Below are 25,422 nucleotides of genomic sequence, written 5' to 3'. Positions count from 1 at the left end.
AACTGATTTCCAAACCAGAACAAAATAAATAAAAAATGAAAAAAACCCTTTAAGACACCAGTGACTGCTGATAAACTGGCACTTGCATAGTTTCGTTCAGTGTTCACATAAAAAAACAAATATTACTCAGAGCCGTTTGAGAAATATAGGTGATGACTGTACGTCAGATCAGCTGCAGCCACAGTGGCACCCAAACCGCCTCCAAAACTTCACTAGTTGATTGTACTCTTATAAACACTTAAATCTAAGTGCGTAGTAGTTGAAATGTGAGCTTTTCTAAGCAGTGAGACTGAAAACGCAAAGTGCTGCTTTAGTCAGAGTGTGCTGCTTGAGGTACTCATGACAGAAGGCATACAATGCTGAGTTTGACGGTTTTACCAGAGACATGCTTTAAAATAAAAATCACATTGTCATTGCATTGCAGTGAAAGTCCTTCAGGCCAGGAAAAGAGGCTGAGTCCTCAGCAGGAGATCACTGTGAAGCTGAAAGATAAAAACATGACTTCCTGGCCTTCTGCCTTTTTCCTGCACTCACATCTTCCCCTCTTCAATCTCCACACATCAATCACTTTTACATTTCCCCCTTCTCTTCTTTTTTTCTTTTTTGCCTCCTGCCATTCATGTCTGCCTCTTGCCGCATCATTCAGCTTCATTGTAGTTCGCCCCCATTGTTCTTTCACACTCTCTTGATCATCTCTGTCGCACTTTCGCTCTTTCATTGCGGGATTAGAGCTCTGCAGCGCCGCCGGGATGTGTGAAATCACTGAAGGTCGTTCCCCGAGGCTGAAGCCAGTCACAGTTGTGTAACCTCAGCCACTTCCCAACCTTCCACGACTGGCCGTGACGCCCCGCAGCCAAGCGACCTGCGAGGATGCTGCGTGGTCGCATCAGCAACGTCGCCAGGCTTAACATCAAGACCAAGTCATATCGCCCCCAAATATAGAGCTGCCAGTCCAAATCTGCATATATTTTTTGACTTGAATCACAGCTATTGTCTCTGTTCAAAGTGGATTTCAGTGCCTTCCTTTTCAAAAAAAATAAAAAATAAAAAAAAATATATATATATAACTAGAAGAAAAATGGGCTGATGCTCCTCATTGAAAAACACTTTTTTTTGCTTCCATGTAGCTCAAAGTGACCATGTGTGGCAGAGATGATGAGGCTGGTCATCAGTAGTTCATTATTACAAACATTATTATCTGGAACAGCTTTCAGGAGTTTGCAGCTTTTATATTTTCTTCTTTTCTTTTGAATATAAAAAAATAAATAAATTACTCTGAATCCCATTTACCAGCAGCCCTGTTCACAAAACGCCGACATAATTCAAGCAGGAATTACACTTGACACCGTTACCAGTTCTTTATTTAAAATGTGTCAGCTCGTGTGTTTTATTGTTTTCATTTCACAAAGCCACAAAAATAATGAAATTCTCATTCTTCTCGTTCTGAATGCAATTTTTGCTCCGTATTCCTTTCAAAGGCAATTTGAAAATGCTAAATATTCATTGTTTGAATCTGCTGTTTGCAAACAGAAACCTATACCCACTGTTCTTACATCCAAATCGTTCATGTTGTTGCCCACTGCGATGATGCCTTTGCTGGGAAATTACCCACCCACAGATGTGTTTTCAGTACTTTGACTGGTTAAACCTCTTTGTTACTGTAGGAGGGGCGATGCTGGTCCATTATATAATGTCAAAAAGCTTTGTGAGTAAATAACAATGAGTAATAGTGTAAATTCTCCCACGTTAATCAGCACTGCTGAACTAACAGGAAAATGAGGAAGCACCATCACCATCAGTACATACAGAAGCTTCTTGCTGGTGTAAGTCTACAAGTTATAAGACTGAAGCCGGTGGAGAAGCTCGTTAAACATTATTTTTAGTGACCAGCAGGGGGCATAAAGGGAGCTATATAGATGTCCTATGGAATTTATTTTTATATTTTCATCCACTAAATTGAACAATGAGATCAATTTTCTGTTGGGAAGGCCACTAATTCTTATTTTGAAAGCTTAGCTGCTGCTGTCCTGGTGCCCATGGTTCTTTCCGTCTTGTTTTTCTCTTCAGGTCACTGTTGTTTTGGTCCTCTGTGTCATTCAGCTGTCTCAAGTCTTTCATCCTTCGATCAAAGGAACTTCAACTTCACTGTCTTGTTCTGCAAGGTGATGATAGTAGTTTGCATCCTGCTGTAGACCCCACACATAGATGTGAATACACATGCATGCACGCCTCGTTTCACTTCTGCCACAGTTACAGCAAAATCGTATCCTGTCCACTCGACTGTCCTCCATGTAAATACAGACAGAAGTAATGGGCCTTCTGCTCAATATACCCACAGGAGCACTTCAGCCATGGAAACCAATACCATGAAGCTCCAAGTGCACAGTTTTTGTACTGATGTTAATGCCAGAGGAGGTTTGGAGCTCTGCAGTTACTGAGTCAGCAGAGTGTTGGTCTGTGATTTTTAAATGCTTCCTCTTTGCAATACAACTTACAGTTGACCGTGGAATATCCAGGAAGGCAGACATTTCACAATCTGACTGGGTCTTGTTGTTCAAGGATGATGATGATGATGGGTACAGTTATGGATGATGGTGGACTTTGTAAAAAAAAAAAAAAAAAAAAAGAAATAACCTATCTTTAAGTGTTTGTGAATGAAACCACAGGGTACTTCAGGGAGGAGGGAAAACCTTCCTTTTCTTCTGCCCCTCTCAGGCACTGTGGCCGATTGCATTCATTTTTTTCCTTTCACTTTTTTTTAACAGTAATTGACAAGCTGACTATATATATATATATATATATATATATATATATATATATATATATCTTCTGTGGAACCAGCTTCCAGTTTGGATTCAGGAGACAGACACTATCTCTACTTTCAAGATTAGGCTTAAAACTTTCCTTTTTGCTAAAGCATATAGTTAGGGCTGGATCAGGTGACCCTGAATCCTCCCTTAGTTATGCTGCAATAGACGTAGGCTGCCGGGGGATTCCCATGATGCATTGAGTTTTTCCTTTCCAGTCACCTTTCTCGCTCACTATGTATTAACAGACCTCTCTGCATTGAATCATATCTGTTATTAACCTCTGTCTCTCTTCCACAGCATGTCTTTTATCCTGTCTTCCTTCTCTCACCCCAACCGGTCGCAGCAGATGGCCGCCCCTCCCTGAGCCTGGTTCTGCCGGAGGTTTCTTCCTGTTAAAAGGGAGTTTTTCCTTCCCACTGTTGCCAAAGTGCTTGCTCATAGGGGGTCATATGATTGTTGGGTTTTTCTCTGTATCTATGAAGCGCCTTGAGGCGACTTATGTTGTGATTTGGCGCTATATAAATAAAATTGAATTGAATATATATAGGAGCCCGGTGGTGTTGCGAGACACCTTTAGAAATCGAATTTATTTTCCGCACTGCTACAAACCGATTACAAAAACAGCATTTTGAATAAAATCAATTACATCCAAGTCCACATATTCAATGTTCTGGAGCTCGAATGCCTTTAAGCAGCTCAGTTTGCTTACATGATAAACATAATAATTGTTCTCTAAAGTGAAGGTCTGTATCATACAGCTTTCAAAATTACGAACAAATTCAAAGTAGCAAATGTGGGAAATTAGGAGTTTATGGGCACTGTAGTCGTTTAGACCTCAACGATTATTTAGAGGGATTTCTAAAAGGGACATTTAATTTTCCTACTAAGCTCTTTGTTATCATAATAACAAGAAAAATACGTTTTCAGCCTGAATTTATGTCACTTTATTTAATAAATTGTGCATTTTGTGTTCTGCGTATATCCATCCATCAATTTTCCTAACAGTTTATCTAATAAGGGTTGGAGGGGGTGCAGTCTGAAGCCTTTACCATGGCTCCCAGGGCTTTTTGCAGTTATATTAAATGGTGTCGTCTTGATTTAAGCATGTATGAGATGTTACTAAGCTATAAATAGAGGTTTGTAAAAATGAGGGCCTGAACAGATGCTGTGGAAAGAGGTTAAATCACTTCTCCTGGTTGTTTAAAACAAACTCCATCTGCTGAGGAAACATTGTAGTGTAGCTGAAAAGTGTGAGAAAACATTTTACATGGTATTTATGTTTTTGTTTATTTATTTTTACACCTTTTTGGTTCAAGAAAGCCCTCGTATGTGCAGCATGTTTGCATGATGAAATAATTACAATAAGCTCATTCATGCTTTGGATTTGTTCTTTTACAGCTTTAGAAATTAAAAGTGGAAACAAATGTCAGTTTCATCCCAGACCTGTATTTGGGAGCAGGACTAAGCAACATCTTCTTTTCCAGCACTTTCAAATACTGACTCTGAGTCAGTATTTGAAACATTGTTTCAAAAAAAACATTGAAACATTGAACTAGCATCCTTTGCTACGGTGCTAAAAATGGCTCTGTGATATAGTAGTTAGCACATTTTCCTTAAATGTGAAAGATCCTCGGTTCTTTTAGAGTGAGACACAAAACTCAAGGCATCAGCCAAAAGTGCTTTTCGTAGCATACCATGGTCTGCATTTCCAGGTTTGCCAAACATGAGACCGTTTTTAATTTCCTGTACTTAGCTTTCACTTGCTCGTCAGAAGTAGGCCCGAAAATCAGGTGCGTCAAAATCAAAGCCCATACACCATCACAAATTTGTCTTATGATCAAATATCAGTTAAGATTCATAATCAGTTTTGGCCTGGTTAGTTTTATCTGTCTGCGCAGCAACACGCTAAACTTAAACACTCCACTCCCACTTCAGGCTAACAGGCTAGCTAGCACAGAAGTGCACAAAAGGAGAGCAGTTGATCCTGATGGCAGAGCACTGCAGGTGTAGGCTCGTGAGACGAATTTTGCTTCATAACTTGTGTCGTCATTTATTTTAATATGTAAACACCAGCAAAGACAGAGAGAGGGCATCAGTAAGCCAGTGACCTGAAGAGAGGCAGCTATTAGCGTAAAATACGTGTCTCTTTTAAAAATTTTCCTATTCCTATGTTGAACAGGTAAATTACAAGTTTAAAGAGCTTTTACTTTTTTTTACTGAATATAAGAAAAAAGTAAAATCAGCACTTGGCTTGTTTGGGGATTTTGCTGAACATGATATGTCAGTACATATATATATTTTAATGTCTGGCAGTTGATGTGATTCTCATTTCCCAGTGTGACCCTTAGAGAAACTGAATTTGACACCCCTGGTTTAGGCGCCAAAAGTACTTCATTAGATTTAGACAGGGGGGAAAATGAATGGTTTGTATTAAAATATGCCCCCTTCATATCATAAATCATCCACAATGACAGTCGAGGTGCCGCGGGGTCAGGCACCTTAAACGTATCAGCGAGACGCCAGCAGCTTTGACAGCATGGTGGCATTTGATGTCCTGATGAGAACAGGCTGCAACAACTGATGCTTTCTTATAGATTCAGTGAAAGTCAAAGATTATGATTTTTTGAAGTCCCTTGAAAGCCTCTCTGTTCTTTTGCTGTGTTGTAGGATCATCCATGTAGCAGCCCTTTTAGAATCAGAAGAGGTGTAAGATCCTGCTGAAGGGTGCTTTCATACAGCCACAAGGGTGGATCACCCGAGCTTTCTGTTTGGGAATGAGCTGGGTTAGCCAGAGGCCGGTCTGACTGATTCTGCTGCCTGACAGCGCCTGTTGCTGCTCTCAGTAGAGTGGCATTTTAGAAGAATTATGCGATCAATAATGCTGCAATTTGAGTTTTGTTTGGATTACACTGACTGATGCAGTGTCAGAACAACCAGCTGAATACAGAGAACAGATCAGGTGTCGTACGGTTGCAGCATCCTAATGCGTAGTCGTTACCCTTCCCACAGGGCACGGGATCCAAATGTCAACATCGCCCTTGCCAAATTAGAGGCGCGTTCTATTTAGATACACATGTCGGCGTGGGAGGGGCCGAGAGGATGGATGTGGCAGTTTTTACACCTGGTACTGTGAAATATCCAAGCTAGGGGTGATTCCCTGCAGAAAATACCCAGAGGAAAGAATATTCTCCACACTATTAAAAAGGTGTCACTTGCTGCTGTGAAGCTGACCATTAAATCAGTTTATGTGTTATGCTACGCACCGTCTAGCTGTAACGTGTCTCTTTTGGGACCGGCAGCAGGTAAAATACAGAACACGTAACTTCATTAAATCAACAGTGAAACAGTGTCTCGTAATCTAGCGAATAAAACCCTCTGAAAACAACTAGAAAACTTTACTGAAAATGCTGCTCGGACATAGCAATGCAACAAAATGGGTTTTTGTTTGTTTGTTTGTTTTTGTTTACTCTATGGTATTATCTAACAGGAGCATTGTGATGTATTTAAACCGGAAATGCAGCTGTTGTGTCTTTACATGGATTCGGATTCAAATTCTTGTCTCTGATCGAAGAGAACCACAGAAGGTTTCAGGGTCACACACTGTGTTAAAATATCCTGTCAGTCAAACAGTGGGTAGCTGCTGGTATATTCACTGAGGTGTGATGTTATTTGTCCATATCTGGCTGTATGTGTAGCATAAAAGATGGATGTAGCCACTGTGAGGCCATCTATTGGTTTTTGTTGCTGCCATGTTAGTTTTATGAAAACTCCAATATTAAGGTGGATGAATTTTTACTACTCAGAGTTGATATGAAGGGAGAAACACACCACTGACTGTACAATAATATGAAAATAGTAAAATAATCCTACTTTACCTCAGACACAGCTGCATGCTGTTCCAGGTCAGTCGCCTCTCTGAAGGTATTTCTCTGTCTCCTCAGATGTGGTCACAACTAACAAGAGCTCAAACTGCCACTCAGACAGCTCTTGTAATAAACCATGACATTCTTCCTGATGCTTTCGTCTTTTGAGAAGGAGATGAACCCAGAATCTTAGTTTCTTCCTTTTCTAGTTTGGAAACTTCAGGACCAGCTCATCATCGTTTGATTTTGACTTCGTTTCTTTTGCATTGTGTTTTGATGACAAATTATTCGGCAAAACACAACTTTTAACATGGAAAATTCAGAATCTTGTTTCACTTTTTATCTTTTCACACTTTAGCTTGGGCTTCGTTTTCCAGCTCCTGAACTTCTGAACTTTAATACAAAGCCCTTTTTTTGGTTTTAATACTGTGAGGAAGGTAATGGAGGTGGTTCTTGGAACGAAGAAAACAGAGACACAACTTTTGCATTATTTTTTGTTATTAATTGTCAAAAATGGTAAGCCAAATAACCTAAATGAAGACGGAGGATTGTGTCCTCTGTCTGCTAATGAATGATCGTGCTGAACCCAGTCATGGTGAGCCAGTGTTCTCCTAGTGTCAGTCCCGAGCCTGGATAAACGGGTAGAGCTGCATGAGGAAGGATATCCTGCATAAAATGTTAAATTATCATGTTGCACAGCCTGTAAAAAAACATCCTGAACCTGAGAAAACTGGCAACATGCAGCGAGAAGGAAGACATCACATTGGTTTGACCACCAAATTACCAAAATGAAACCACAAAAATCAGAAACTCATAACTGCTTCATATAATTGCTAAGATAACTACCTCAAAAAGCCATTATTGCTTCAACTGGCCCAATCACCCTGCTGATTGCAATTGAGTGATTTTCACAGTGATTTGGATAAATTTAAAACACTTTCTGTCCAGTATGTGCTCGAGATATCTGCTCGTTCTTTGTTTGTCTGACTAATATCTGAAAGTACAGACACATTTGGGTCTAATCAGAACTATTTCGGCACATAACAGCTCAGTGTTGCTGGACCACAAGTGATGAACGGAGCTTGTCGTGTTGTGTGGATCAGATGTGGCTCAAATGTCACAACACACCTGACATCCGGCACATACTGTATGAGGTAGACCTCAGGCTGACCTCAGGAGCACATAACCTCAGACTTCACAGAGGAATAACCTTAGGGCAGAGACCATAAATACACAGCTGGTGAAGAGGCTCAGGGAGAACAGGTAGAAACACAGCAGGAACAAATCAGGGATAACAAGACACAGGAAGTTAAACTAAACATGACGAACACAAGGCAAGAGACCAGACACATCAGACAGAAACAATTGAGCAGGCAACAAGGGTAACTTAACATAGAGGAGAACCAGATTGGGGTACCTGGGAAGACAAAAAACAAATGCAGACCCGATGGGGAAACAAAGGAACACAGGTAGGAACAAATCAGGAATGGTGAGACAGAAGGATTAAACTAGATATGATGACCAAAACGGGGAATAGATGAGGGCCTAAAAACTAGAACAGAACCCAGAAAAGTAAAACTAAGGTCTAAAATTAGAAAACTGAACACAGAGAGAAAACTAAAGGGAACCAGAACGAGGGGACTGAACGCTGAGGAATATGGGACAAAACACGGAGATGGGATTGACCCAACGGAAACATTAGGAAGACAAGAAATACAAAATAAAGTAAAACCCAAAACAGAGCTAGATTTAAAACAAAACCTTAGAATATCAAAAAATCCTGAACAAAATTTAAAACCTTCTCTTCATCACATATTGGAAATGTTACTTCACAACCATACCTGCCACATGCTTTATTACCACAAAGTCAGCTTTACAGAGCAATACTGTTGGATAAATCTGCCCGGTGATCATCCCTTTTCTCGCTGACTTTTAACTTTGAACTTTTGTTTGCGAGTGAAACAACTACACAAGCGAGTAAATATTTGCGGGTTTGCTCGATCCTTTTAATGCCGACTCTCACTGACATCACAGTGCTTCTCCTCATCCTCCCCGCTCTTCGCACGCAGGCTGATATTTGTATTGCATCTAATTGCATTAGGTTGCCTCCTCGTCTCTTCGCCATCAGTGATTGGGATGAGTCAGGCAGCTCCACTGAGAACACTGACTGAACCTTGCTCTGCGTCTCTACCGGGGAATACAGAGCGCCCATTCTGAATATGTAATATCTGCACAATGCAAACAACATACTGAGCGACAGACCCCGGTGTCATTCGAGCCTGTTGGCTGATCTAAATCATGCCCATATATGGCCTGGTGTTCTAGATGATGCTTGTAAATATAGTAAGGCATCTGGCACGGCACCTGCAATCCATCTGGCTTGGCATGATAAAAGTGCCGCAAGCGATGAAGGATTAGAGTCCTCATGATGTCGATGACTCGGGAGCAACAACGCAAAACAACCCAACACGCCACATTCATGATGTTTGGTGTTTTTTTGCAGAGGTGTAAATTATGATAAGGAACATATGGATACATCACATGGCATACTACAGCTTACGCTTGCTCCAGTTCACTCCAATTAAATCTGCCTCTCATGCTCTCGTTCCTTATTTGCTGTCGATTTCGGCACGACAGCAGAAAGTCGTTTGGAAGGCCATCTGGTGCAGCACCTTTCGCCCTGCAAAAATATGTCTCCTGTTATTGGTAATTGCTGCCCTCGTTTACAGTATGCAGCAGTACTGTAGAGGCAAATGAGTGAAAGTTCAGACATCATCGACACTTGATGCCATATGTTTGTCGCTTTTAGGAAGTTAATCGTATCTACAGCAGGCTTCAGCAGCAGAAAGTGGAAATATGTACAGCATTTTTTTTGACAGACACAGCATCCCCCGTTGGTTTGCGGAGCATTCAAGCTATGGTCATCTTGGTTTTTCAGCCCTAAAGTGAGATTATTTGGACAAGAGGGTAGTATGCTTGATCAGCAAGGTGCATCCACTGCACAGCTATAGATACAGGCTAATTAGTGCTAGGATAAATATAAAAAATGAATCTATGTATGCTCTTGTCCAAAATATAGGGGTTTGAACTAGTGCTGGAGTGTCACAGGTGATAATTCAAATCTAAGAGGATTAATTATGCATAACTTTAAGCCTAAAGTAATTTAAACGGGTGAGATATATAAGATTCAGACTGTTATTCAGACTGTTATGAAGTGCAAAATGAGCTAACAGACCAAAATGTGTCATGTAACAGGCTGTAAACACATTTAAGACTGCTACAAAGTTAGGTGTTTTAAAATAGGACCAAATGGGGATTGACTTGCTTTTGGAGCCAGCCTCTATTGGCCTTTAGAGGAACTGCACCTCAACTTTCAGCAGCACTTTAGTGTTGTGTATTTCACACATAATGATGGTTATTTTCACTGAACCGCTCCAATTAAATGAGCATCTGTGCTTATAATAGGGCATTCTTACATTTTTGTGGCTTTTCCTGAGCAATAGATCTGACTACTTCATCCACCGCTGGTCACAGCTCAGCTTTTCTACCTGCTCACAATTTATACAGAATAAAGTCAGTGCTCAGTTCTTCCTATCAAAGCTATTCTCGGTGATTGCCGCTGAAATGCAGGCGAGGCCACAAAAGGTGAAACGAGGCAGAGAGCCATTTGGTTTCACATATGAAAGGTGACTTTTTAGACGCTCTGTGGCATTTATATTTTATTATACTTCTTCTCCACCACATTTCAGAGGGAAACAAAACGTTTTCCTCTACATTTATATGACAGCCTTCATTATGAGTCCTTTTTTTGCACACAGTATATAAAGTAGTTAAAATTAGTGCCACCTTGACAAGTCTGTTAGCCAGCTCCTTATGTAGAATATTAAAGTAAGACGTTTTACTTCTGTAATTTCAACTATTCTCAGCCATTTTTCAAGGTGTTGACTTTCTGCTTGTATTATTTTCTCATTTTGTTTGATTACCAGACCAGCGATGGCTGAGTTGGTGACACCTGAGTGTGAAATCAGCTCTCACGCTGCAGCCAATATCTCATGAATTTGCTTTTTTTTGTCTAAACGTTGATTTTTTTGTTGTTGTTGTTGTCTGTGGGTCCTTTCTTCTATCTTTAGACAAACTTCCATTGCCATTTCTCAGATTGTGCATCCTCGATTTCTTTCGGCACCTTCTTTCGTCCACAGGTCTGAACAGAGGAGACAAGAAAGAGACACAAGGGGAGCAAAGTAAGGCACGTTTGTGCCTTATAGTCTCTGCAAACTGCTAGCCTCAGATTCTTGAGAGCTTGTGTGGTCTTCTGCTGCTGTAGCTCGTCTGCTTCAAGGTTTTATGTGGCATTCAGAGATGGTCTTCTGCATACCTTGATGTTATTTAGTGTTCATTAGTAACTCCTATGAGCTTGAAGCACTTTGGAACTTTTCTCTGTAAATCTGTAATTCTCTGAAAATCCCAGTTGCCCATCTCACTCCAAGAACCATCCCATAAGCTCAACATCACTGAAATCACCTACATTCCCCATCCTGTCTGTTTTGAGCTTCAGCAGGTCATCTTGACCCCGTCTACATGTCTAAAGGTCCTGAGCTGCTGCCACATGATTGGCTGATTAGATATTTGCAAAAACACTTCCTCTCTTGGACGCCTACCAGGCGAGAACCTTGTTTCTATTTTCTGAACTAAGCGATTTCTCTCATACTTCCGATCTGCTTCCAGAACAAAACGACTGTGTTAGTGAAGAAGTTAGTGAAGATGAACTCTGCTTATAGAGCTTACTGCTCTTGGAAAAGTCTGGAGCACAGTCTAATGGTCGTCAGATCACATCTTTATGATGATGTATATATGAGGGTATATGGGGAAACAGTTAATGAGCACTTTAGCAGTTGAACCTTATGAAGTGACTGTATATAGGACAGTTGAAAATGACAAGGATGCAGCTGTGCATCCTCAATCATTGCTCTTCCAGCAAGCTGTCCTTCAGATGCGTTTTAAGAATTCAGATACTTTTTCTTCTCTGTTCTAATCTCTGTCACAATAAGGTTGACTACGGGGTCACGAGCAGAAGGATGGGGAAGACGAGGAAACTGACTTTCGTAATATAGCTTTACGCATGACTATCAAAGTTAGCATGTTTGCTTTAAAAGTAATTAATAAAAGCCTTTGCTGTGATTTGCAGCTCTGGTTGCGATGCAAACCTGAGCACCGCACCATCAGTTTGAGGCGGATTTTACAGAAACTTAAAAAAAGTTTACTAATTGAGAGACACATAAATTTAGCCGAGGACTGCAGAAGCACATCTCAGAATATGCAAATCTGTCTATAAACATGCAGAAAGGGTCTGTGGAGGTAAAGTTGAATGAAAAGCAGCCAGTTTGAAACAGATGAGCGCACGCTGCAGAGTTCCAAGTCGAGACATCTGTATGTGTTTTCGTATCGGATGTGCTTGTTTGCTGTGATGTATTTATGAGGATGTGAGGGCCCATGTTGTTGGCAGACATTACAGAGAGGGGGGAGATTTCACTGGATACGAGTGTGATGGAAAACAGTGCATCATTTGACCTCTAATGAATAGATAGATGAGACGAAATGCTGATTCAATCACTGATAGGTTACACTTATAAAGACACATGGAAGTGGCCACTGCAGACTTCCTTTGATTGGTTAAAATCCAGCTTCTAACAATAGTATAGCTTTTGCAATAAACTCTCTGCAAGTGTTCAAATATTGGCCAAGAGTTACACGTGGCATAATTCAGTGGACTCCAGTAACTACCAAGAAACCCGCCGACATTTGCTTACAAGTAAAACGAGAGAATTGCGGTGGAACAGCAGGTTAAACCTTTTTGCTGCTTAAATGTTTCCAGTGTATAGGAGAAGATTTATATTCCTCTTTGATCTTCAATGAGCTCTGTTTTATAAGAACTGCAGTGCTTCCATGTCTCCCCTTTAAGGTGCAAGAGTACAAGGGTTTCCATTAAGAGCTGTGAGGAAGATAATAGTCATACTTTCTTGTAGCCTTTGTGTTGTCTGTCTGCAGAAAGCACAGGCACCCAGCACAGAAGCCAGTGAAATAAACACTTTTGAAAGGGCAATGACAGAATACGGCCTCAGCACCAAACTGAAATAATATCCATGATTTAGTGCAGCCTAATCAGTGAATGGTGAAGATCTGTCAAACTGGATTTCCACATATGCAAAGTTTAAAACGTCAATTAAGGATATGAAAATGTTTCGTTTCAAGCTAATTAAAGTTTTTAAATTAAGTTTAAGGATGCTTTATTTAATATTAATTAAACAAAATTAGTACGCTTTCAAGCTTTTTCTTTTTTTGTAGTTAAGGATATGAATTGAGAGGATTTCATTTTCAGCTCGGTATTCCCCTTGCACTGTCTAAAAAAAGCAGTTTTAACTGCTCTCCCTTGAAGGTCACCCATCCTTTTAAACCGTCTTTCTGCTGATTGGCTGCCCCTCCTAAACAACAAGATTGAACAGCAAGTGGGTGGGCCTTATGTGCCAACAGCCAGACCTGTGTGCCTGAGATGACCATCCACTGGCATCATGCAGAGCCGGGAGTAGAAAAAATGGCTGAGGTTTTGGCTTCTGCTTTTCTGCTAATTTCATAGACTTAATCACTATTTTTAAGTGATCAACAACATAAATCAACACCTGGCAACAGTGGGAAGGAAATTCTTCCTTTTAACAGGAAATAACCTTCGGCATAGTCAGGCTAAGGGCAGGGCAACCGAAGGTTCTTTGCTGTTGAAAGGGAGTTTTACCCTTTCCACTGTTGAATGTTGGGATTTTCTCTGTATTACTGTAGGTTCTTTTACCTTACAATAGAAGCCACCTCTAGCCAACTGTTGTTGTGCGTTGGCTCTATATAAAAAAAAACAGAGTTGAATTAAAAATGAAATTGAATGTGCTGCGACCGGTTGCGAGCGAGGGAAGCGAAACAAGACAAAAGAGACATCGCAGAAGAGAGAGATTGATCAGGCCAGTTAGTGATATCTCCAAATGGCCTGATTGGTCTGCTCCAGCTGCTGAAGCATAGAAATAGAACAGATAGATGTTAGATAAGTGAGTAAAGCAGCATTTAAAATTAAATTCACGACTCTCTCCCCAACTCATTTAGCTAGGCGCTACAAAATAACTTACACAACTAGCTACCCGTGTGACCAAATGGCGAGGCCTGCTTCCAAGAAGACATTGTATTTCACTCTTCAAACTGCTGAGTTATAAATCTTCACAAGCTGAAACTACATTTGAGATAAGCCATGAAGCCTGTTGCATGAAGGCACAAAAGGACTGCACACAATCTGTTTTTTTGTGCACTTTCCTTCACCGTGTGGGCTGGGTCATGGATCTGTGGGTGACATTTGCAGATAGGCAGTTAGCTCAGCCATTTAATCATTTTGACCATTTTACTGCTAATTTGGTCTGAGTCCCAAGTCCATTTATTCATTATTGATTAGAGATTAAATGTCTCTGTTGCGTAGCTGTTGGAGCACTCAGTCATCCCCCCCTCTGATGAAATGCTTGTTACGTCTGTGTATTTGACTCAGGGGCTTCTGAGTTTTCTTGTATACGTGTGCTCACCTTACAGTAAAGCAAAGTAAGCAGGAGACAAAAAAACACTCAGCCAATCGCTGGCAGCCGCCTGTTGCCATGGTAACTACCTGTTAATATTCCAGCAGAGTTTTCTCTCTGACAAGGGGAGAGCGCCACTTTCTCGCTAAGGAAAAATCGATTGGACATTCCTCCGGAAAAAAATAAGCAGGCTGCGTCAGGTGGCCGCCGCTGCAATACCTGCACGTCTGGATGTTTCACAGCTTCGACGACCTTACCGACCTTGACTTGCACCTCAGAGCAGCAGAGGCATCCGGCATGTCACAATTAGTTCTCTCAATTGTAGTTTTTCTTTGGCGTACAGTTCTCCTGAGGAGGCTCTTGAAAGGTTGGGCATTATGGAACTGAGCAATCTTTGCTCCTGAGGGTTAAAACCGTTCAGGCGGGATTTGCTGTCTGTCATATAAAAGGATGGCATTGATCACGAATCCCATTATGCCCTGGGATTGATCTCAAGCGGCCCAGACTATTGCATTTCTTCACTAAAAAGACCTTGTCTTTAACATGTGTATGTAATTAACGGCTGTATAATGAGCCATTAATTACATACACAGGAAGGCACTGGCTCATGTTGACTGTTAGTCGATGTTTCTGTTCCTTAATTATGAATATTTTCTGATTTCTGTCTTTTGCGCAGGGTCATTCTTGTTTGGACGGATAATCAGTTCTGAAGATGTCACCCTGGTGTTTAGGAAATTTTTATCGTGCAGCATTTAGAAGCAGAAAGTGGAACGATTATTAGCAATCAGCTTTCTCTGCAGCACATGTGCAGTTTTAAATGATTCAAAATAGAAGAAAAGAGGCACACAAGGCTGGCGTAGAGTTTAATGTTATATAATAATGTTTTGGGGGATTTTTTTTTGCCAAAACTGAGTAAAGTCAGCAGCAGAACTGCAGGAAGCCGTGAGGCATTGCCTGTGGCTTGGTGAGAAGACATAACAAGGATAACAAGACTTCTTTTTTTTCTTTTTTTTGAGTAATGCACAAACATAGAATGTTTTTCCCCCCCTTCATGTTACAGTGAACAAGTGTCTGGTGCAGAAAAATAGATCCAATTTAAAATGTCAAGGTGTGCTATTAAAGCTGCGGTGTTTTTCTCAGAGCTCTGTGCAAAACACTTTGTATTGTCACCTGTGAAAACGCTGTGACACGTTTCTGAAGTTGGAATGAAAGTCTCCGGGGTGCATTTTGGACTTCAGATTTTATCCCTCTGTGGATGTAGTGGATCTGGACAATTCTTCAGATTTCTGTCGGGGTTATTTGGTCCCTCTGAATCAGATTGTTGCATGTCCCTTTCAGCAGAAGGCTCACATGTGTCCCTGTTAGATCAACTAGTTTAAAAACCATGTGACCATTGCTGGAACTTTCCTTTCAGGAAGCCACGAATGAGTGATTTTATTCCTTTGTTCCCAGAAGAACAAGTGGAAAAAATGTTAGCTTGCACACTATACTGACAAAAAAAAAAGAAAAAGAAAAGACAAACCTGTCAGGTCATGCTTCCATTCACCTCCATCAAGGTTCAGTACACATGATCTAAGGCTTAGGAACCTTCCTAGAGAGAATTGAGACTCAGTGTCTCCTGCAATGTGCTGCTTTCACGGTGAGCTCACTGCCGTCTGCAGACTGTAGCTTCATATTTAATCCACAAACATGAGAGATATTGATTCTTTCATCTTGCCTTCTAGCAACATGCTTTGCTAAAAGTCACGCTTTTCCCTTATGGCGCGATATTCAAGCTACCATGCATGCATTATGGAGGGAAAAATCTTTTGTCTTTGCAGCACTTTTTGAGCTCTTGAGGCTTGTTGACATAGTAACCACTCACAGGGCTGCTTTAGTTTTCCTGCTAATTGCTAAAAAAAACAGCCAGTCTAATCGGTCAGTATCACTCTCAAACTTCCTCTCCTTCTGTAGGGAGCCGTCCACTCTACAGGGCTCACAGAGTGGCCAATCAGGTGGGATGCATACCACGAGAGCTCAAACACAAGGCCAAATTTCTGCTCGCCTCCTCCACATTTCTTGTCTAACTTTTCCATCGAATGTAGTAAAGCTATAAAGGACATGATTATTGGTACAGTAACAAAAGCTTTGTGATCTACATTATAGTCCTACTGGGTCAACGCTATGCAGTGTCTGTGCAGGCTTTGGTTGTGTGTAGATAGATAGTCCATGTTGACACTAAAAGGGGTCTGAATTTGTCAGAATGTAGCCTCAAAACATCAGGTATTATTTTCATTGTTAATTTTTAATTAGCTTTTTTTCTTAATCTTTCTGCATTCAAATATAATGAAGAGGAAGTCTTGGTCAGGATATTCGTCAGCTACACTAGAAGTCCTAAAATATAGCCCGTTCCCCCACGAGGCAGCATACTATCCGGTGGGTGCCCAGATGTCCTGTCCAATAACTAAACTGCTTTTTCTGAAAGCAGTTAATACTCAGGTCCAACCCAGCACCACATACAATAACAATACAGGAGCTTTCTGCATTTTGGCTCAGTGTTCCTTCAAGTGTCAACCTTTGAATGTTGTACTGGTCAGCAGCAGGAAGTCAGGTCAACACAATATGAACAAAGAGTTTTCAAAAAGGTTTCATTTGTTAAAGGTAAGTTTCCATCTCTGTAAAGGAACAAGCAGACACAGGACATACAGTACGGTGTCGTTTTTCGAAAGGTACCCAAAAACAGACAAAAATTATACAAGAATTACACAAAAAAGTAAAGAACATTAAGCAAGTGAGCCTGTAAGAGGTTACCTGAACTGGATACTACTGCTAAACATCCAGACCAAAAAAGTTATTAATAATTTTACTAAAAAAAAAGTTGGTATCATAAATTTAGGGCCAGCATTGTCGAGACCAATACCAATACCATACTAGTACTTTCAACCTATAAAGGGAGCTTATGTAGGGGAGAGCAGTGTGTCAGGATTTATGAGATGAATCATCATCAATTTGCAAATTTGAACTCTCGTCCAATCTCAGTATCAGCGGTATTGATACCATCGATATTTGGGTCGATCCAGCCATCTCTACTCGGCATCCTCTTTTATCAGTTCAGTTAGGGGCTGAAATAACAGACAAGCAACTCAAAAATAATCATTTAGATAATTAGTTACAATAATCATTTACTAACTAATCATTTTGAGTGCTACTTAAACAAGTTGACTTGAATGTGATAACCATGTGGGAGAATAAGACCTCCATGTCTGACGTTTGTGAGTGTCCATGCATGGTGGTGGTTGTGGAAATGAATATCACATTCCCACTGAGGAAGATGGGTTTAGATACTGTATCCTGCTATGTGACGTGACTCTGCCATCACACAAAATTTGAACATGATATCTTCAACTGCGGATGCTAGAATGCTAACAGGCAGACAAACGAACAATACCAATAATGCAAACATTTCGAAATGTATACTCTTGTTCAAGTGCTGTAAATGTTTGTACTCTGAGGCTATCTGGGTCGAATTCAATCCATATCTGTTGAGGTGGACTTTAGATCCACCGGTGCGGGTCGAGGAAAAGAATGATTTTCATGGTATATTGAAGCTGTACGTGCCATGTCTGTGTGTATTTTTCGTGAAACACTGGTGACTGAACTCTATGTTCAAAGTGTCTGAGTCTGTGTTTCCATCACATTTGCCCGGCTTCCCATAGAGACAGACACCTGCTGGTCTTTGAAGGATCATGGGTGGAAACAAGAAGGTTCCTGGGGACGTTTCTGTATGGAGCTTGAATGTTTGACTAAATCTTTAGGGTTGGTCACTTCCTCCCACAGTCCGAAGTATGCATTAGTTTAATTTTCTTTTTTTTTGTTTCTCTTTGTAGTGCTGTGGAGGTCATAAACGTGTAGCTTGACAGATGTTTTGACTTGATTACACACATTTTGTGTGTGTGTGTGTGTGTGTGTGTGTGTGTGTGTGTGTGTGTGTGTGTGTGTGTGTGTGTGTGTGTCTGTAATCACATAATATGATACCCCCATATACCAGTATCATTCACTAAGTGTTGCCAGTAGGAACAAAGGCAGAAGAATTTTAATCATAGTTTTAAGTTTGACTTTATTTGACCTTGAAGAAAAGGTCATAGGTCCAAAGTACCATGATTTTTAGAATCCCCATAGATTATTCTCTATATGTCTATATGTTCTCAATAAAAGCATGGTATTAAGAAACTCAGTCTTAAAAGCTACTGTATATATAGTGTCAGTGCTACTTTGACCTTCAGATAAGTCTATTAACCTTTAAGGAGAGGTCAGACGTCACATGTGAGATGATATTTTAAAAAACAACACGTGGCACACAAGAATTATAGTTTCTAAGTAATATGCATCCATGCAAATGCTATAAAAACACTGATAACTATAAATATTAGTTAGTATAGTAGTAAAAGTAATATTAGTTAAAGCAGAATAATAACAATTGTGCAGAATCTTTATTAATTGCTTTGTTCTAGACAATACCTTTTATTTTTTTGCTTGTTATTGAAGCCTGTTTCATTGCCACACTGTCAGCTGTTGTATGTGTTCTAAGCTCAATATTCTCTATATTATTTATGAGAACTTATTTTATTTATGAGGAGCAGTGGTATTTTCACGGGAATGACTGAGGGGATTTCGGTGCACCACATGGAGCTTTAAACTAGTCCCGTCGCCGTGACCCAGCATCCTTTTCATCTGCTCATCGGGCACGTGAAGAGAGGCAGAGAGTAGGCAGTGCAGGTTGTATCTGTTTATGTGGCATTAGACTGTTTCTAAAGTATATATATATATATATATATATATATATATATATATATATATGTATGTATATGTATGTATATATATATATATATATATACTTATATAATTGCCTCAGAGGTCACAGAACGACGTGGTTGATGTGACATGGAAATGTTGTTTGTCATTTTTTAATCACAAACTTGTGTCAGCGTTCCCTCTTCCCTTCATCCTCTTCCCTGTTCCTCGCCTCCGAGGGGCCAGGCTGCCTTCTTTCTCACCTCTGATGTTTATTACACAAACATCACCCAGGATCAAATATTCCTACTTTTTTTTCCTATCTGGAGAAGCCAAGTGTTAGTGAGAGATAACATGTAGAGTGAGTGGGAGGTGGGGAAAGAGAGCGCTGCAGACTTGTTTATATGTCTTGATCTGACAGGATGAATAATTCAGCAAAGGACTCCCTGGCACCCCGGTAATATTATTAAAAGAATAGTTTGGGCAGTGGTGGGGGTGAAGTGAAAATGAAGATGGGAAGCCTTGATTACAGAGGGCACTGTGAATTATTCAAACCTATACCTCCACCTAAAAACACACACAAGTGCAAAATCTGCAGCTCAGGAAGCCATGAATGTCAATATGTTTTTTAGTGATTAGAGGACTTTCAAGAGATTTCCCTGCTTCAATCTGGGACAGGAGTAGGACAGACAGCTTCTCTTTTCCGAGAAGCCTGAGGAATCCCTGCTTTTCTGTAGTTTTTATGCCACTTTTATTCAACTGATATGTTGTTTACTCTGCAGTTTCACAGACCTTTATAAAAGCCATCCCTCTTGATCCATGTCTTCTGCTTAGAAAAACATTCGTTAGTTTCAGTCTAGAGATACAAATTCAGTCATGTGTTTATCATCTTCATGGAGCAGACTTTAAGCTGCTTTAGTCAGTGGTTTTACTTTCCCAATTGGTGGTTCATTGTATGTAAAAGTCATTTTAGTGGCACGTCCATCTGTGCAGTTCCTTGAGGCTCCATGAAATCTCTTACCCTCTTTTATCTGATCATTTGAGATTGAAGGCAACGTTATAGTGCAACCCTGTTTTCAACAAAGCTGAAATGCACGGAAAATGTAGATTAAAACAGAATTCAATGCTGTGCAAATGGTAAAAGGACAGAATATTACTTGAAATGAAGCACCACGTGGCAGCATCATCCAGAAAGCTGGAACAGGAGCATGTTTACCACTGTGTTGCATCACCTCTTATTAAAAAAAAAACCAACTTTACAAGTTTAGAAAGTGAGGAGAACAATTGCTGTACTTTTGAAAGAATGTAAGAATGTTTTAAAATGTTTTACTTCAAGCTTTTTGTCTCATAATGCACCCATGGGTGAAGGGTATGGATTGCAGACAGAGTGCACAGACTGCTTTATTACAGAGCTGTGCTCTTGTTGTAATAGGTGATTAAGGTTTAGCATTAGCTTGCTTAAATCAGCAGGATCTTACCTGAGCAAGATGCCTTCAGGAATGTGAAAGTTAACCATACCATGTGCACTTAAACGCTGTATGCTGTCATAACGTCATGGATGCTGTTTTTCTGGTGTGCACTTATAATAAGCTAGATGCTAATCTTGTCTTTTTCTTTATATGGTAGCGTTTTAACTGAAGTTCACTGGACACTTTATTAGGTTGAGCTCCAGCCTTGACCAGACTGGAGCACCTAATGCCACCAGAACAGCTTTGATTCTTTGTGACGTTGGAAACATTCTTCAGAGATTTTGCTCCATATTTATACAGTTATTCCAGATTTTTCAGCTACACATCCATGATGCAATTCTTCCATTCGACCACATCCCAAAGATGGACTGTTGGGTTGAGATCTGGTGACTGTGGAAAGCAGTGAACCAGTAGAAAAACTGGTCTGAAATACTCAATTCAAAATCTTCCCCACTCTGTTTGGTGTTAACTTCAGCAGGTTGCCTTAACTGTGTCTACATGCCTAAATGCACTGAGTTGCTGTCATGTGATTGGCTGTTTAGATGTTTGTGTTAACAAGCAGTTAAAGGGGTGCACATAGAAGGCCCAATTTTCTACTTCTTCAGTAATTGTTTCGGTCGTTCCAAACAAGAAACAGCACCGATCGCACATCTCGCCCCAACTCTCACCAATTATAAATCATTTCCATTAGCTCTGTAATAAACACCCATTAGTTAACAAGTCTACAGCAACTTAAAATATAAAATCTCATGTTTAATTTTATGCCAAAGGTAATTTTATGCCAAATGTTGACACTACATTAGGATTCACTATACAAGAGAGTGACTTGGCTGTGTTATGTACTACCCAACCACATCTGAAGGAAAAAGTGTGTGGCCAAACTAACAGGCAGGGTGAAATCGGCTTTCAGAGCTCCTCTGGTGCCACCCCTCTGTCTCAGTAATCTCTTTGCATGAAATTTGTGGCTTTTCCCAAAGTCATGAATTTTACAAATGAGGTCCACCGTTTCAGACAACCGTTCCCCTTAAGTTATTCACAGTGGTATACACAACAAATAAATGACTGTTAGGGTGACAGTTGTGGATAAAATACAATTATAAATGCTTCAAAGAGCAGTGAGTTAAATATCTGCACTCATAGAAAATGATCTCAAACACTTAAAACTGTGAACACCATATGTACTAACAAACCATTTTAAAGAGCTTTTAAATGAGCTAAGTGTGAAGCAGCTGCTAACTACACCTCTCCATATAGCCAGCTTTCAGCAAATCATTCATTTTAGAGGAGTCTTTCATTTCTTTGGATTATAGAAATTCTTTATTGCTGCAGATCCGGCCACGCTTTTTTGTTTTAACATTGAGGATTTCCATTCGAGACACACCCTAATACCAGCTGCTCCATTAATACTGCTCAGTGGTTAAAACAGCAATGGAAAAAGCTATTAGGAAAAAAATCATGTAGACCTCCCCGGAAAGGCTGTGGGAAGAAAAAGGAGCAGGACTGGGACTGGGGAATACTGGAATTCTTGGGTTGGACACTGTGGGAAGAGGTGATGGTGGGAGGAATCTGAGTCTGGAGAGGTCTTTTCTGTACAGGGAAAACTAAAGAAAGCTCGTGAACTTGGTGCACTGTGTCCACTGTGCGAGGGTTTTTTTCTCTTAGCTGCCGGCATCAAACATAGACAAATTGTCCACATTCCTCCATGTTGTAATTACTGTTCTTTGAAAAATGGCATATCCCACTGTGCTGTGTCATTAGGATTAGCACCCGGCATGGTGTTGCTTTCCATTCTATTGTAGCAGAAAACTCAATATCCAATCTGTCACAAGCCATTCTTTGCAGCTACACAATGCCTGGCTGCAATAACAGCTCCTAAATGGATTAATTCTTGCTAGCGAGCGTAATCTGCTACCATTTGTTTTCAGCAGAAAAAAAAAAAGAAACACACCTGAGATCACGACAAGGTGATTTAGATGTGAATACTTGAAGAAACAAATGTGGCTAACAGACGATTCAGTTCAATTAGAGTTTGAAGGTTGAGGTAAAAACAAGAAAGCTTTGTGAGCTGTGAGGTTTTCAATGCAAATAAGAAGAATCATCACGTACAGTATGCCATTAACCCGTGACTCTGTCCCCATGTTTAATCATTTAGACAAATGTTTGCTCTCTGGCTGCAACATGAAAGTGGTTTTAATCGCACAGCTTCCCAGTTCTGTGCAGAATATGTATCTCAAAGTGCTGATTTGCATTTCTGCTGCTCCTCTTGTCTTTCTCTAGAGTTTGCATTCCCCTGTTACTTCTTGTCTGTGATAAATCTGGCATCAGCAGAAAGCTGATGGGAAAATTACCAGAAGAAGAAGAAGATGTATGAGTTGTTGTTTTGCCTTTTTTTTTTTAAATTTCCTTTGTTTTCTGTGCCGTCTCCAGGTGTGCTGAGCCTCCCAGAGAGTCTGAACCTGCACAGGGACCAGCAACGCTCGGGGAGGGGCAGTGAAGGTCACGGGTACACCCAAGCCGAGCTCCGGACCCTGGAGCAGTCCCTGCTCGCGACCCGAGTGGGAAGCATTGCGGAGCTGAGTGAGTGTGGTATTTTTTTATACACAGAACAAACAGTGAGAGCACACTCAGCAGAGTTCTAACCAGGTGGGAAAGAAGGTTTCACTAGTCTCGCATTATGAAAATCTCAGGATTTTACTTATACCTAAAAGTCTGCTCACAAGACAATTGAAATGCATCTACAGTTCCAGAAGAAATTGGGACTGACAAGGGTCTTTTAGATACTGTGCTGTCAGGCGAAATAAATATTTTCATTAGAAAAGTTATTTTTTAAATGTGTGACTTTATAATTCTCTCGTGTTATTTTGGAGGAATTCTGGCCCACTATTCTTTACACTGCCTCAGTTCATTGAGGTCTGCAGGCATTCATCATGCAGCTTTCTTAATGTCTCTCCACAGCATTTAAGTCGGGTTGAGGTCTGGACCCAAAGTGTTGCAGTGGCCCAGTTAGATTCTGTTCTTTTGCAGCCATTCTATTGTAGATTTATTTCTTTGTTGGGGATCATTGTCCCGTTGCATGACCCAATTTCGGCCAAGCTTTAGCTGTCAAACAGATGGCCTCACATTTGACTCTGGAATACTTTGGTATACAGAGGAGTTCATGGATGACTCACTGGCTGCATGATGCCCAGGTCCTGTGGCCAAATTTGGTTCTGTGCATTACAGCCAGACATCTCCAGTTCATCTCGTCTGTCCAAGGACGTTGTTCGAAGACTCTTAAAGTTTATTCAGATGGAAATTTGCAAACCCTAGCTGTGCTGCCATATTCTTTTTAGACAGAAGAGGCTTTCCTTTGCAGTCCTCCAAAGCAGCTATGCTTGTTCAGTCTTTTTATAACAGCACTGTCAAGAACTTTAAATTTTATCACGCAAAATGAGTCTGAGAAGCAGCTCTTGGGTTTTCTGCAGTTTCTCTGAGCATTGCATAGTCTGACCTTGGGGTGAATTTGCTGGGACAGCCACTCCTGGGAAGACTGTTAAAACACAACTGTGTTAAGACACAGCTGAATCATCCAGACCTGCAAACTGGCAAAAGCCTGGCTGTTACTTACCCTCTTATTTTGCGGTAGATGTGGGTCAAGGGGTAGGACAGGGTACCTACTAATCAGAAGGTTGGTGGTTTAATCCCTGGCTCAATGCCAAAGCATCTTTGGGCAAGACACTAAACCCCAAGATGTGTGAATGACAGATAGAAAGCATTTAGACAGAAACAAAGTGCTTAAGTGGATGACATATGTTGTATAAAGTGCTTTGAGTGCTCAGGTATAGTAGAAATGGACAGTAAAGATGTACTTAGTTTATGACAGGACTCCAGAGATTCCTGTCAAAACTCTTTTCACATGTCTGTAGATCAACTGCTCTGAAATTGAAAAGAAGCAAGTCTTGCAAGATGTTGGTATTCAGCTATTTTGACCTCTACTGGAGAAACACAAATATGTGCTGGACGCTCTAAAAAGTGTTTGTCCAGAATTTTGCTGGAGAAATGCAGGCGATTTCTCATTTGTCTTTCTGCACTGGACTGCAGAATCACGGAGCTTTGAGCACTTTACACAAGCTGTAGCTCGGCCTTAGTAGGTCTCACACTGTTAGAAGATACAGGCGGCAACGGGCTGTGTGCAAGATAAGTCAGAATAAACATAAAATATATGCTCATTGATCTCGTAGCTATAAAATTTTTATATGAAATTCTATAAATCACACATGCCTGCAGTAGGTTAGAGTTAAATCTTTTGAAGGTTTTCTCTACTTCTGTTTAAATTCTGTAGATTTAATTCTTCTATTGATTGTAAAATCGACATTAAATACTCAAATTTAAAGAAACTGAATACTGACTTATAATACTGTTGCACAGACACTATGTGTAAATCCTCTAAGTCCAGCATGCAGCATATTATAAATGTTGCAGTAATTGTTGAGCACATTAAAACCGATCTCTCAGGGACTTCCATCTGTGTCCATCTGCTAAATAGGCCCATTAGCGTGAAGGAATGCGATCTCGCTGTCCCTGTGGGCTGTCACGGTGGTCTGAGGTCGCCCGGCATTATGCTGCTGTCCCTTCACCGCTCACCTCATCCACCTCTCCACCCTCGCTTCCCCCTGTGACACGCTGCAGCCAGTTACTGTTTGATTACAGCTGTTCTAGCACCTGTTTATGAGTTTCCCCCCTCCGGAAACCTTTAAATCCAAGGTCACAGCCTCCGAGGCTTTTAACCTCAACTTGAAAGGAAGAGCTCCACCTTTAACTCCGGCACCTCCCCTGCCTCCTCCCCCGTCCTCGTCCATTTCACAGTCTCATATTAGATCATCCTGTCCCCCGCAGACGTTTGCACAATGTGATGCTGTATGTTTGTGTCCCGGGC

General features: G+C 40.7%; 1 protein-coding gene across 2 annotated transcripts in view; it reads left to right on the top strand.

Moving 5' to 3' along the window:
- Nucleotides 1-25,422, top strand: part of LOC101475732 (ankyrin repeat- and BTB/POZ domain-containing protein 3-A) — a 254,130-nt gene that overhangs the window by 142,427 nt on the left and 86,281 nt on the right. For both annotated transcript variants that reach the window (XM_014408347.3, XM_014408346.3), the window contains exon 2: nucleotides 22,935-23,084. In XM_014408347.3, the coding sequence (XP_014263833.1) occupies nucleotides 22,935-23,084 (150 nt within the window). The remainder of the gene's footprint in view (nucleotides 1-22,934; nucleotides 23,085-25,422) is intronic.

The sequence above is a fragment of the Maylandia zebra genome, linkage group LG17 (genome assembly GCF_041146795.1).
Source record: "Maylandia zebra isolate NMK-2024a linkage group LG17, Mzebra_GT3a, whole genome shotgun sequence".
NCBI lineage: Eukaryota > Metazoa > Chordata > Actinopteri > Cichliformes > Cichlidae > Maylandia > Maylandia zebra.
This window is presented reverse-complemented; position numbering and strand designations above follow the sequence as displayed.